Source organism: Salvelinus sp. IW2-2015, linkage group LG8 (assembly GCF_002910315.2).
Source record: "Salvelinus sp. IW2-2015 linkage group LG8, ASM291031v2, whole genome shotgun sequence".
Lineage (NCBI taxonomy): Eukaryota > Metazoa > Chordata > Actinopteri > Salmoniformes > Salmonidae > Salvelinus > Salvelinus sp. IW2-2015.
Genome location: NC_036848.1, coordinates 45,876,342 through 45,891,348, shown reverse-complemented (window position 1 = coordinate 45,891,348; position 15,007 = coordinate 45,876,342). Strand labels below are relative to the sequence as shown.

The following is a 15,007-nucleotide window of genomic DNA, read 5'->3' as shown; positions in this document are numbered from 1 at the left end:
CAAACAGTCTGCAGTGTATCTACCCTTGGAACATTGGTCACAGAGTCTATAATACTCATTACCAAACAGTCTGCAGTGTATCTACCCTTGGAACAGTGGTCACAGAGTCTATAATACTCATTACCAAACAGTCTGCAGTGTATCTACCCTTGGAACAGTGGTCACAGAGTCTATAATACTCATTACTTCAGTAAGCTTTGTAGCTATTCTCCATCTACGCCTATTCTTACAATCTCTTGACTTTAAAACCGTAGAGCCAATGAATATATTCCCTTTGTAAATGCTTAAGTTATTCATTCTAATGTCATATTTTTCTTGTTCTAAAAAGCAGAGGTAAAGAAAAAGGCCTAAACGTGCAGTGTGTTATTAAGCAACTAAAATGTAGTAAATTACAGTTTGAGGAAGCTTGTTCTGTGCCATTCTCATGTATTTACATGTATTACAGGAATGCTCAGATGCTAGAAGACAACAGTAGCGTCATACCAGTTGAAGCTTATACAGCCCTTATATACTGTATGTGGAGAAGAGAACTTAAAGGTTTTAATACCACTTAGACATTCCAGGTTAGATGCCCGTGAAATGTAAAAGTCTTATGGAAAATATTTAATAATAATACCTTGATACTGATAGAACTCTTTAATATGCTGTCTGCTCTGTCTTTTTCATTGTCGTCATATTTTGGTAAGAGAACAAAGAAACAAACCAAAAAAAAWAAAAAAWTMGAGCAAAAACAAAAACGACAACATGAAGGCTTTGCTTCTACATTCTTAAGCCATTATTCGAGGTGCCTTTTTCATCCAGAACAAAAGACTGGACATTAATCCTAATCATATAACAAGAACAGTTATACAAAAGAAGAACAAATAAATAAAACAACAGGAAGCCATTGCTGTGGTCCAAATCAAACAATGCCAATACCTCCCTCTTGTCCCCATTGAATCATAGTTATACAGTATGTCCCCCACCCCGGTCAGATAATTCAAATTCCTTCACCCTTCTTACAGGTTTAGCCCCACCCCTTACAGGAGCATTAGACAGTAAACAGCCACCATCTTGCATTTCTCATTCACATTTATACATTTTTGTTTTTGAATGCTTTTATTTTCTATGGTGATATGTCTGAAATAAAGCTTTACATAATTTCAGTTGTGGGAAGCATCTACCTTCAGCCAGATAACCCTGACACACATACCTAGAATGCTCTTCCTCTCATCCTCACTGTTAAGACAAGTTGAGGTGAACCTTGCTGTTCCTGACAGCTAACGCACAGCTCGGATTCACAGGAGGTTACAGCCAACAGTGCTGTGCCTTCAGGCTCTCTTAAAATCTCTACACACAGTACACAAACATTTACTCCCATTCATACATAACATTGGCAGAGCAACATCCCAAAGCGTTCACACTATTCGAATGACTGATTTCACAGGCGAGAGGAGAAAGTAAAAATCACAGCTTATCAACAAATAGCAGACGAGACTAGAGGTTTACTTTTGCACACCTTAAATAAGGGACAAAATGACGTAACAGTATAATATGTGAGACTACAGTCATAGTGTCCATGAGAAGTGGTGGAGGTGGTTTGTATAGTTAGCGCTTGTAGCTTGACCTGCAGAGTAAAGATAGCAGTACCGGTGACCTGTATACGGAGGTGAAGACAGATTGATCTCTGTGTAGCCTGAGTGAACCGTTTTCTGGCCGTTTTTGACTTCTGAAAGAAAAATCTCTAATCCTATAGTAAACTTATTTCTATACACACAACACAGATGTTAGCTAACCAAACGACAATGTGTAAACCCAAATGTCATCAAGAGAAGAATGAGGACCGTTGCAGATTATGACACAGCAAACAAATGGAGAATCTCCTGTGAATCTCGAGTTCTAGTATACTGTCCTATGTGAAATGAGAACGCTAAAGACAGCAGCGCTCCCTACCAGGAATGTCAGTCTCCTACAGTAGATAGAACTGGATCGCAGAAGTCAATGACCAAGGGATCTAATGACACACAACACAACAAACCCGTTTGCCCTCTTGAGTCAGTTTCAAGGCTTTAAAAGGAGCATTCCATAAGAAATGCACCTTTAACTGTCGGGAACTACCAACAGGGCTGAACTTCTGTCTGACCACACATGCAAAATCCCCATGAAAAAACAAACACATAAAACATACAGTGATGGATCTCCATGCTCACTATGGAATGACCCAAATGGAGAGAGGAGGGGTTAGCTCAGGCTAGGTTGGTTTTATACTGTAACCTTCCATTGGTACTGATGGTGGTGCAGTACTGTCTGGATACAGCGATCATTCTCTCCCACTGGCCGAGTAGGAGAACTGGGGGAAGTGTGGTCTCCGCTCGTTGTCCATGCAATCCATCCCGTCTTCATCAACTGGGAGGGACAAACAGGACATTACTCACTTCAATCATGCAATTCAACCTTTTTACAGTGATTCTATTTAAGCCTCTCTGATGCTCTAGTGAGCATGTTTAAGGCCTAGATTCATTTAGATCAAGCGTTAACTGGCAATAGCTGACACCCTCATCGCTGATGTTTTGGCACTGTCGGAGGTGTAACTGCGCTGGAGCTGTCAAATCGGTGAGCAGCTGCTCTTGTGATCGTTGTCACGAAGCCACACCCGTCCCACTCGAGTTAGAAGTTCATAACGAGAAGGTGTAGGCTATATAGAAATAATGATGCTCAAATTGAAAATCATTAAACAAAATAATGAAGATTTATATCAGCCAGGTGTAGATTACATCATATTTCAGTGTTCGAATTTGTGAACGACCCACTGGGCACAACGCGTCATTTCAACGTGGATTATTTGGTTGAGCCGTTGATCAATGAGATTACAACCTTCACTGAGTATACCAAACATTAGGAACACACTTACTAATATTGAGTCGTCGTCCCCCCCCCTCCCTTTTGCTCTCAGAACAGCCTCAACTCATCGGGGGATGGACTCTACAAGGTGTCAAAAGCGTTCCACAGGGATGCTGGTTCATGTTTACCCCAATGCTTCCCACAGTTATGTCAAGTTGGCTGGATGTCCTTTGGGTGGTGGACCATTCTTGATACACACGGGAAACTGTTGAGCGTGGAAAAACCCAGCGGTGTTCTTGACACAAACCGGTGCAGCTGGCACCTACTACCATACCCCATTCAAAGGCACTTACTGTGCATTCGGAAACTATTCAGACTTCTTCCCCTTTTCCATATTTTGTTACGTTACAGCCTTATTCTAAAATGAATTTAAAAATKATAGGCCTCCCAAGTGGCACAGTGGTCTAAGGCACTGCATCACAGTGTTAGCTGTGCAACTAGAGATTCTGGTTTCGAGTCCAGGCTCTATCGAAGCCGGCCGCGACCGGGAGACCCAGGGGCGGCGTACAATTGGCCCAGCGTCGTCTGGGTTAGGAGAGGGTTTGGCCGGGCAGGGATGTCCTTGTCCCATCGCGCACTAGCGACTCCTGTGGCGGGCCGGGCGCAGTGCACGCTGACACGGTCGCCAGGTGTACGGTGTTTCCTCCGACGCTTTGGTGCGGCTGGCTTCCGGGTTAAGTGGGCATTGTGTCAAGAAGCAGTGCGGCTTGGTTGTGTTGTGTTTCGGAGGACGCACGGCTCTCGCCCTTCGCCTCTCCCGAGTCTGTACGGGAGTTGCAGCGATGAGACAAGACTGTAACTACCAATTGGATACCACAAAATTGGGGAGAAAAATCCTCAATCTACAAAAAAAAAGAGACATTCACATAAATATTCAGACCCTTTGCTATGGGACTCAATTGAGCTCAGGTGCAACTTGTTTCCATTGATCATCCTTGAGATGTTTCAACAACTTGATTGGTGTCCACCTGTGGTAAATTCAATTGATTGGACATGATTTGGAAAGAAACACCAGAGACCTGAAAATAGCTGTGCAGCGACGCTCCCCATCCAACCTGACAGAGCTTGAGAGGATCTCCAGAGGAGAATGGGAGAAACTACCTAAATAAAGCTGTGCCAAGCTTGTAGCGTCATACCCAAGAAGACTCGATTTATTTCAGCTTTTATTTCTTTCATCACATTCCCAGTGGGTCAGAAGTTAACATTCACTCAATTAGTATTTGGTAGCATTGCCTTTAAATTGTTTAACTTGGGTCAAACGTTTCGGGTAGCCTTCCACAAGCTTCCCACAATAAGTTGGGGGAATTTTGGCCCATTCCTCCTGACAGAGCTGGTTTAACTGAGTCAGGTTTGTAGGCCTCCTTGCTCGCACACGCTTTTTCAGTTCTGCCCACAAATTTTCTATGGGATTGAGGTCAGGGCTTTGTGATGGCCACCCCGATACCTTGACTTTGTTGTCCTTAAGCCATTTTGCCACAACTTTGGAAGTATGCATGGTCATTGTCCATTTGGAAGATCCATTTGCGACCAAGCTTTAACTTCCTGACTGATGTCTTGAGATGTTGCTTCAAAATATCCACAATTTTCCGTCCTCATGATTCCATCTATTTTGTGAAGTGCACCAGTCCCTCCTGCAGCAAAGCACCCCCACAACATGATGCTGCCACCCCCGTGCTTCACGGTTGGGATGGTGTTCTTCAGCTTGCAAGCTTCCCCCTTTTTCCTCCAAACATAACGATGGTCATTATTTTTGTTTCATCAGACCAGAGGGCATTTCTCCAAAAAGTACAATCTTTGTCCCCATGTGCAGTTGCAAACCGTAGTCTGGCTTTTTTATGGCGGTTTTGGAGCAGTGGCTTCTTCCTTGCTGAGCAGCCTTTCAGGTTATGTCGATATAGGATTTGTTTTACTGTGGATATAGATACTTTTGTACCTGTTTCCTCCAGCATCTTCACAAGGTCCTTTGCTGTTGTTCTGGGATTTGCACTTTTTGTACCAAAGTACATTCATCTCTAGGAGACAGAACGCGTCTCCTTCCTGAGTGGTATGACAGGTCTGTGGTCTCATGGTGTTTATACTTGCGTACTATTGTTTGTACAGATGAATGTGGTACCTACAAAGTACCTGCAAAAATCACTGACGCTGGAGAGTCATATCTCCCTCACTAACTTTAAGCACCAGCTGTCAGAGCAGCTCACAGATCACTGCACCTGTACATTGCCCATCCAACTACCTTATCCCCATACTGTTATTTCTATCATTCATTTTGCTCCTTTGCACCCCAGTATCTCTACTTGCACATTCATCTTCTGCACATCTATCACTCGTGTTTAATTGCTATATTGTAATTATTTTGCCACTATGGCCTATTTATTGCCTTACCTCCCTTATCCTACCTCATTTGCACACACTGTATATAGACTTTTTATATTGTATTATTGACTGTATGTTTGTTTATTTCATGGGTAACTCTGTGTTGTTTGTGTCGCACTGCTTTCCTTTATCTTGGCCAGGTCGCAGTTGAAAATGAGAACTTGTTCTCAACTAGCCTACCTGGTTAAATAAAGGTGAAATAAAAAAATTAAATAAAGAATTGCTCCCAAGGATGAACCAGACTTGTGGAGGTTTACCATTTTTTTCTGAGGTCTTAGCTGATTTTTCCACGATGTCAAGCAAAGAGGCACTGAGTTTTAAGGTAGGCCTTGAAATACATCCACAGGTACACCTTCAATTGACTCAAATTATGTCAATTAGCCTATCAGAAGCTTCTAAAGCCATGACATAATTTTCTGGAATTTTCCAAGCTGTTTAAAGGCACAGTCAACTTAGTGTATGTAAACTTCTGACCCACTGGAATTGTGATACAGTGAATTATAAGTGAAATAATCTGAATGAAAAATTACTTGTGTCATGCACAAAGTAGATGTCCTAACCGATTTGCCAAAACTATAGTTTGTTAACAAGAAATGTTCGGAGTGGTTGAAAAACAAGTTTTAATGACTCCAACATTAGTGTATGTAAACTTCCGACTTCAACTGTATGTTTACATTTGCAAACATTTCTAAAAAACAGTTTTTGCTTGGTCATTATGGGGTATTGTGTGTAGATTGAGGCTGTAATGTAACAAAATGTGGAGAAAGACAAGGGATCTGAATACTTTCCGAATGCACTAGAAATGTTTTGTCTTGTCCATTCACCCTCTGATTGGCACACATACACAATCTGTCTCAATTGTTTCAAGGCCAAAAATCCTTATTTGACCTGTCTCCTCCCCTTCATCTACACTGATTGAAGTCGAATTCCAGGAGCCGCTTGTGAATTTGACAGCCCTAACGCAGCAGTTCCACCTCCAACACTGCTAAAACAACTGCTATGCGGCTAGCGTGGCTCTGATACAATCTAGCCCCAAAATAAAACATGATCATCTAACATATGGAAAGACATTGTTACACCACTTACACATCTAACATAGCCTGAGTAAAGTGTCAAGTGACAGTGTCTCACCTTTTAAACATTAGCAAAAAAGAACAATAAGAAAAAGTTTCACTCACATTTTTCAGGGGGAGTTATTGTAATTGTCTGTGCCGTGAATTCTTCGTCAAAATACCTGGTATCTGTCTCTGACGACACCTGAGGTTTGAAGGGCGGTATCAGCTAGGTAGGAGGGGAGGGAAACACACAGCACTTGTGTCACAGAGGTGTTGCAGCACACAGGCAGGACTGGAGGCAACGAGTTTACACCTCCCACAATGCATTTCACCTCCCTCTGCTACCAGGGTTGCATCATCTTAGGTGTACACTGTGTCTGTGATGGTAAAGCACTGAAAGAGCAAGGATAACTTTCCTCTATCTAGACAGTGAGTTAGCAAACTATGATCAGGAATGCATACTGGTGAGGGGCAAAGAGCAGGAGTCCTGTAGGACTCCCAACATGATTCTACAATATGAATGTGTACATATTATAGAACTGGTATTACAGGCATTACCTTCTTATCATAAACATCTTGCCACTCGATTCCAGTAAAGAAACTATGTCCCATGATTTCTTTAGCATCATCTGGACCTCCTCCAAGCCTGTGAAAAGTAAGCATCACAATTTATTCAAAGGTTTGTCTGCCTCCAAGACATTAGTGTTACAGTACTTTGAATTTGATGAATAGATATGATTGACTTGAAGCTTTTTAAAGCTAGCAGGGTTGGGGTTAACTGAGTGTAAAACTGAATTGACCTCAACCCTGATAGTTAGTTTAAATAGAACTAGTGTATAGTCACTTCCAATGGGGCATTATTGGATGGTGAGCAGTGCTGCTTGGAGTCTGGCTGGCCAGGGTGTGTATAGTATAGCTGGCCTATACCTTTTGTTGGGGTCCTTTATGAGTAGTCCTGACAGCAGTGACTTGGCGTCTGACGACAGCGTGCGGGGGAACTTGATGTCCTCCATGAGGATCAGCTCAAACAGCTTCTCGTGGTCCTGGTTGTAGAAGGGTAGCCGGCCGCACATCATCTCATACATGACCACACCCAGACCCCACCAGTCCACCGCCCGGCCGTAGTCATTGTCCTCCAGCACCTGGACAGACACACAGATCATGGAATAAGAACATATTGTCAATATGAACTGTATGGTATCTCTACGGGACAGGCACTAACTCCTCTATTCAACATTGCAGTTCAGAGGAACAAACTGCTGCAAACTGGTCCAATCACCCCTGCCAACAACACACACAAAAACACGAAGCACATCAACTTTGTTATTTCGCCAAGCGTTTTACATACAACCGACTTCTGACGCAAAGTTGGTTAACAAACGACCTGGTGGACATTTGACCCTTGCGAGTTTCTGTTTCCAGGTCCAGCTGGTTTACTATGACTAACACAAAGCCCTATTCCACAGTACGGTGTTCCTGTGACATGAGAACCCAACAGCATCATGCAGTGGCATCACTACATAGACTGCGATGGCTGTCACTCTGCTGCTGCGTGTCACAGATGCCCCTGTTGGCCAAGCCAAGTGGCTGGCGCTGGAGGCCCTACCTGGCACGGGCAGACAGGAAACGCTCCTGGATGGACATAGAGGGCCTCGCCATCATGATGTGACCCGCTGGTTCAAGGGCAGCCCCACCAGAGAGAGAGGTGGATACCTGGCTACGGAAAGCATGGAGCCAGAGGAGCCACGGCTGAATCAAAGCCTTCTATCTGGGCTGCTGTCCTAATACACAATCAACCTGCTCTTCTCCTTCTCTTACATCGTCTCCGGTGTGCTGCTGTTCACCTTGTTGAAAAAGCGAGGGAGGAAGAGAGATGGAGGGAGTACAGGCTCCATTTCAGACCGTCGCTGAGGAAAGGCCTAATTAATATGACTACCTAACGACAAGTGGCGCTGGAGAGAGGCCAGTTAAGCATATGCTCTGAATCTCTAGAATAATAATGTCTTGTCTCTAATCTTAATGGGAAGCAGAACCTGGACGTGTCAACGCAATGATCCTCCTCCGCTGTCTTAAAGAGTAGTCCTAACCAGAAAATATCAACCAAGACAACATGAAAACCTCCAAAAAACATTCTGAATTTCTGGGCCCGTATTCATAAAGCATCTCAGAGTAGGAGTGCTGATCAAGGATAAGTTTTGCCATTTAGATTATATTGAAGAAGACGAGGACCTGATCCTAGATCAGCACTCCTACTCAAGACGCTTTATGAATACAGGCCCTAATCACTAAGAATTCAGTTAGACTGAACTTTAAATGACTGAAACAAGTTACTGTGTTTGTACACTACATGTAATCCCAAAAAGCTGAGAATTATCAAACTAAATAACACTGGAAGCAAATTGCTGGTAATAACACGTATTGAGCTTATCAAGACGGGCAACCGGCTGGATGGAAATCAGCATCACTGAGAGAAACAGTGGTACAGTCAAAGATGAACTATTCATGGGTTTGAACATAATGCTGGAGGGATAACACTGGATTACCAAGTAAAAACCTGAGGAGGAATGCTACCACGCACACCAGATGGAATATCCTTCCCCCTCATCAAACCAAAAGTTAGGAGAAAAAATAGTTACATGTTTAATGCCGTTTCATCACCTAGGGCCAGAGGTGTGTGTGTGTGTCTGTACATATGCATATGTGTGTACATATGCATGTGTGTGTGCAGGGAGAGCTGGGATTGGGAGTTTGTCCTGGGACTGTAGCAGGAGCAGCTCGGGTGCAGGCAGGGATGCGATTAATACACACAGAGCCAGTTGGGGTCCCCCCTGTTCCAGAGCCACAGGCAGAGAGGCAAGCCTGGAGGGGAGGAACAGGCCCCGTTCGGACAGCCATGTGGCGGGGCTGCTGCTCCCAGGACTGACTGGGGCCCTTGGCAGGCTTGGCTGGGCAGGGACAGAGAGAGAGAGCCTTTGGCTCCACCAGCCCAGTTACCCAGCGGGGCACAGGGAACAAACACACAGCTCCGCCCGCCCAGCCTGCCCTAGCTTGTGTACACACACATAAAGAAACATAATAGGCTAAATGTACATATACACATGGCGCATAAATGTGCATTGAAACACTACAGTATAAACAATTTAATATATTTTTACTACCGTTATCAAATCATTTGGTTATATCTTCCCAAATGTTTTAACCTGCACATTTTTTTTACTTTGTAAAAAATACATGCATATCAAAATGAGAGAGATGTCACTGAGTTATTTCAATAAGGCTAAAGTAACCAAAACTAGGAGAGTATGTGTTACAAATGTATTATTAAGAAAATATATTTTTGGTATTCTCATTTGCCCTTTTTTTAACAAGGCAAATCAAATATATTTTACACAAACAAAAAGAAAAACTATCTAAATTTCATTTTTATAACCCCAAAGCATTGGAATATTTTAACTTCCCTCTTATTAAATCCCAGCTACTTTGCATGTCTGGAACTTGGCGCGGAGTGTGTTCTGTTATTTTTACACCAGTGCGGCGGTATAGATTTCCAGGTTTCCCAGCCACCTTCTTCCAACCTCCCCCATCTGCCACCATCTGCCTCTATTTAGCATGTACTTTTTTGTGCAATCACATACTCTTGTGAAAAATAACCAACACTCAAATCATCTCCTGGCACAGCGGAGGGCCTTAGCAAAACAAAATCCAGCGCCAAATTGTCCTCCATACTTTTTTAAGTGGGATCTATGCCCCCCTCTATCCCCTGCCTTTCTTCCCCCACCCGACCCACAGTCCTCACTCCTCTGCACATCATAAATATGCATTGTAGTAAAAACCTGAGACCATAACGTTGGTCATGTTTAAGCATTGGTTAAAGGGGAAAAAAATGGTTTGCAATGTGGTAAGTTTTTAAATGTTTTTTTGTCATTCAGAAAGGACACCAAATACTTGTTATTGAGTTGTAAAATATTGTACATCTACTTTACTGTTGTTAATGACCAGAATATAGCAGTTCGTTATTGAACATTAAAGTGGCTACTTAAAGCTAGAATCTGCAGTACCCCGCCTCCGTTTTGGTGAAAAGCTGAGAGATGCGCCTGGAAAGATGTAACCATTCTAAAATTCATACACAGAGCTATGGATGCAAGTACCCTCCTTGATATCAAAATGATAGTTTTAACTAGGTTATGAGGATATACAGTGTTTGTTTACATTTACATTGTTTACAAACATTGGAGTAAAACAACTTATATTTTGGGTTCTGATGGGGTACGACAATTGAACTAAGTTCATGAGGCATTTATAAGGTCTATTGTTCAAGAATCAAAGAGCATATATCATTCATTTATAAGTCCAAAAATGGATGTAGCAACTAAACATTCTAGCTTTAAATAAAGAGAGAAGATAAAACAAATCGGCCAATGAGAAATCACAGCAGAACGGTGTTTGATATAACTAGATTCCTCAATTTCAATCTTACAACTTCACACATCCACTTGTTTGTCAGCCTGGCGCCAGGGACAGTGTCTCCTATAGAGCATGTGAGGGGGTTTACATTATGCTCACTGTGAGAGGCAGTGTGAGTCCCAATGGCGTCATTAGCTATGGGACTCTGCCATGAGGATGATGTAAACCTGCTGCCATAGCTACAAGCATTATTTGGCAGATGAATCTTAAAGTCTTGGCCATAAATAGGCTACAGTATCTCAATAGACTGGTTATTGTAGTGGGTTTATGATGTTTAGTTCTAAATCAAAGTGAACTGGGGTACACAACTATAATAATGATGTAGACCTAATACAATTGAGTTCTAATGCTCGGGTGAGTTTTGTACTGTATGTCAGGGGTTTGAAGGGTTGAATATACCAGACAGGGAATGTGGGTTTAGAAGGGACCGTACTGTACCTCTGGAGCTAGGTACTCCGGCGTTCCACAGAAAGTCTTCATTGTAGCAGCATCTGTGATTCCTTCCTTGCAGAGCCCGAAGTCTGTGATTTTGACGTGTCCGTCTTTGTCTAGCATTAGGTTCTCCAGCTGCAGGGGAACAGGAAACAACTTTGAAAGCGCTGAAGGCCAAGCCAGTGTGTGGGCAGAACAATGCCACAAGGACAGACAAGCACTGCAGTGCAACACAGTTAGAAAAACAGGCTTATAAAAGCCCAGGGATGTACTGCAAACTCAACGACTCTGACAACACATACTGTATTGTTGAGCTGCACAAGAGAAGGCAGTCTGTGATTCCTCTCTATGTCCCCCAAGTTTATTTGATMATTTCAAGTACACAAGAAAATGTACTGTCTGCCTCTGCCTCTACTCATGTCTCAGCCAGTAAAATGTGTTGTGGAGACACTTCACATTGTGAGGGAAGTTGAATAGTCTGACCAGAGTCACGTTAATAACAAGGAGGAAAGTAAACAAGTCTCCTTCTTGTTCACAGTTCCTAGCAGATGAAGGGAAAGAAACCTCAAGCTAGTCAAGCCGTTCAACCTTTTAATTTTAACGGCAAACGCTTATTTTTTCATGTTTCTTGGCTCCTTTCAGGCAGGCTTGGGCCAAGGCTGTAAGCGAAACGCTGTGTCATCTTTCACACACCCSAGAGAATTTTGATGTTTTTCAAAAAGCCCCTCTCCCAAAACTGAAAACTCTGGAGCTTTTAATACATTCCCCACATCCCGTGCCACTCGCACAGGATAATGGGCCACATTAGGTGAGGGAAACAACAACTTCCCAAATATCTGATTACTTTCCCGCTTTTTTTGTTTACCTTGAGATCCCGGTACACAATCTTGGCGGAGTGCAGGTAGTCCAGAGCGGAGACTATTTCGGCACCGTAGAAGCGCGTGCGGTCCTCAGAGAACACCCGCTCTCTCGACAAATGGAAAAACAGCTGCAGGATAAACAGCAGGGACAGGATTGCAATAATTACTGATTTATTGGAGGAAATTAACACAACATAAACTGCCTCCCATCGCCATATTGAGATGATGGATGGTGGGGCCCTTGGAGGACGCCCGGCGAACTTAGACAGCAGCTGGCGCATCATCCCCATCTCTCCACCGGGTAGCCGGCGCGGCCTGTTAAATCAGCCTTTTAATCAATACACCAATCTTGTTAAAGGCAATCGGTGCCGCTCATGGGCTAACATCCCATTAAAGAGGCCGGCGCCCTTTTCTGCAATCATCTTTTCATTTTTGAAAGAGTGAGTATGGGAATACCCTCTCCTCCATTCTCTCTCTCTCTGTCAGATGTCAAGGCTCTCTGTAATTTCTCTGCCATCCCTCTCCCCCTCCTGTCTCCCTGCCCGAGCTCCTCTTGTACAAATTACCCAGGAGGACACGGGGCGGCACATCTTCCATTAATTGTTGAGGGAGGTTTGCATATGGCCGCTGGGGCGGTGCTAACGGCCTGCCTGATCAGCCTGACCAGCCTGACAGGTGGGGAGGAGAGGGGAGGTGTGGGGTAGAGGGGGGGCTATGGGTGAGGACAGGTGGGCCTTCATCAGAGCACTGGCAGCTGTGAATGCGGCAGGCAGGTTTGTAAAGATGAGGGAGGGAGGCAGGCAGACGGATCGGCCCACTAAGGTGAGGGGGTTCTGGGTTGGAGCTGGCTGGACTGATGGAGGGAGCAGGTGATGTTTAGACTGAGGGAATGAACACAAGATTGCAAAGCGTCCCGATTAAAAATGCCGGAAATTGACATTTTTGCGAATCCAAACTCATCTCAGAATGTCATTTCGGTAATATACCCATAGGTGTGTTCTAATGGACATAAACTGGGAAAGGCTTGGAATGGTGACAGGTGGAGAGCAGTTTTCTGGCAGTGGAAATAAGCAACTTTACCTGAGAAAAATACTGTGGGAGCTATAGAACTGTATTAGACTAGGATACATACATACAATGCTCATTGGTCAGTCTGATTAGAATAATAAAGAATAATCCTGCATACTCGAAAGTAAAACATAAATCTGACATTTCACAGATAGGACCTACACAGGTATCAACATAATGTTGAGGATGTACACTCCTTCTATAACTGATCAAGTCTTTGCATTATTCATGACATAGTGTGCTGTACACCTCTGTGTGCGAGTGTGTGGGTAACTTTCCGTTAGAGTTGGGTGACTGTGCTGTGCACCCCAGGCTTGTGGGGCTGAGTAAGCACACACCACAGACAAACAGAGACAGAGAGACAGACAGACAGACAGACAGAGACACAGAAACAGATACCTGACCACTGTGACTGATTCAAACTTAAGGAAAGCTTTGACTATGTACAGACTCAGTGAGCATAGCCTTGCTATTGAGAAAGGCYGCCGTAGGCAGACCTGGCTCTCAAGAGAAGACAGGCTATGTGCACACTGCCCACAAAATGAGGTGGAAACTGAGCTGCACTTCCTAACCACCAGCCAAATATATGACAATATTAGAGACACATATTTCCCTCAGATTACACAGACCAACAAAATAATTTGAAAACAAGCCCACTTTTGATAAACTCCCATATACATTATGTGAAATACCACAGTGTGCCATCACAGCATTAAGATKTGTGACCTGTTACCACAAGAAAATGGCAACCAGTGAAGAACAAACACCATTGTAAATACAACCCATATTTATGTTTATTTATTTTCCCTTTTTTACTTTCACATTTTGCATATTGTTACAACACTGTACATAGCCATAATATGACATTTGAAATGTATATTCCTTTGAATCTTTTGTGAGTGTAATGTTTCTGTTCATTTCTGATTGTTTATCTCACTTTTGTTTATTATCTATTTCAGTTGCTTTGGCGATGTAAAAGTATGTCCTTGAATTGAATTGAGAGATAGAGAGCGAGATTGGGTAATGAGCAGATCAGCATTTTTCTACAAAAAAATGGATTTAGATTTGGACATAAACAGGATACGACCCTCCACAACATAACCTTCACTTCAAATCAAAACTCCAAACCTACAACCTGATTTTTGACAAAGTTACCTGGAAGGATTCTTGCTGCCAAGGATTCTTACTGCCAAGGATTTTTACTGCCAAGGATTCTTACTGCCAAGGATTCTTACTACCAAGGACTATCCAGCAAACTTTCTGACAAACCAACAATTGTTACTGCCAATGATTCTTACTGCCAAGGATTCTTACTGCCAAGGATTCTTACTGCCAAGGATTCTTACTGCCAAGGATTCTTACTACCAAGGATTCTTACTACCAAGGATTCTTAATACCAAGGATTTTACTGACAAGGATTCTTACTTCCAAGGATCCTAACTGCCAAGAATCCCCACTGCCAAGGATCCTTACTGCCAAGGACTATCCAGCAAACTTTCTGACAAACCAACAAGCCGCAAAACTTGTTAACTTCTTGTCAATATGGGGGAGCTGTTTCCACTTTGGAAAAAATTGTGCCCAAATTAAACTGCCTCGTACTCTATTCTAGATCGTACAATATGCATATTATTATTACTATTGGATAGAAAACACTCTCAAGTTTCTAAAACTGTTTGAATTATATCTGTGAGTAAAACAGAACTCATTTTGCAGCAAACTTCCAGACAGGAAGTGAAAAATCTGAAAACGATGCTCTGTTCCAGGGCCTGCCTATTGAATTGCCTTATATTTATGGATATGCATGCACTGCATACGCCTTCCACTAGATGTCAACAGGCAGTGGAAGGTGGAAGGGGGTGTCTAGCTTGATCTGAG

The 15,007-nt window shown here is 43.1% G+C and overlaps 1 protein-coding gene across 1 annotated transcript in view; it reads right to left on the bottom strand.

Annotated features, from left to right (window-relative positions):
* Nucleotides 1–621: 621 nt before the first annotated feature.
* akt3a (v-akt murine thymoma viral oncogene homolog 3a) overlaps nt 622–15,007 on the bottom strand; it is a 140,184-nt gene continuing 125,798 nt past the window's right edge. Inside the window, exons 8-14 of the mRNA XM_023993807.2 lie at nt 12,631–12,776; nt 12,070–12,379; nt 11,211–11,339; nt 7,236–7,450; nt 6,867–6,954; nt 6,432–6,534; nt 622–2,385 (exon numbers count right to left, since the gene is read on the bottom strand). Of these exons, the coding sequence (XP_023849575.1) occupies nt 2,300–2,385; nt 6,432–6,534; nt 6,867–6,954; nt 7,236–7,450; nt 11,211–11,339; nt 12,070–12,379; nt 12,631–12,776 (1,077 nt within the window). The 3' untranslated portion in view covers nt 622–2,299. The remainder of the gene's footprint in view (nt 2,386–6,431; nt 6,535–6,866; nt 6,955–7,235; nt 7,451–11,210; nt 11,340–12,069; nt 12,380–12,630; nt 12,777–15,007) is intronic.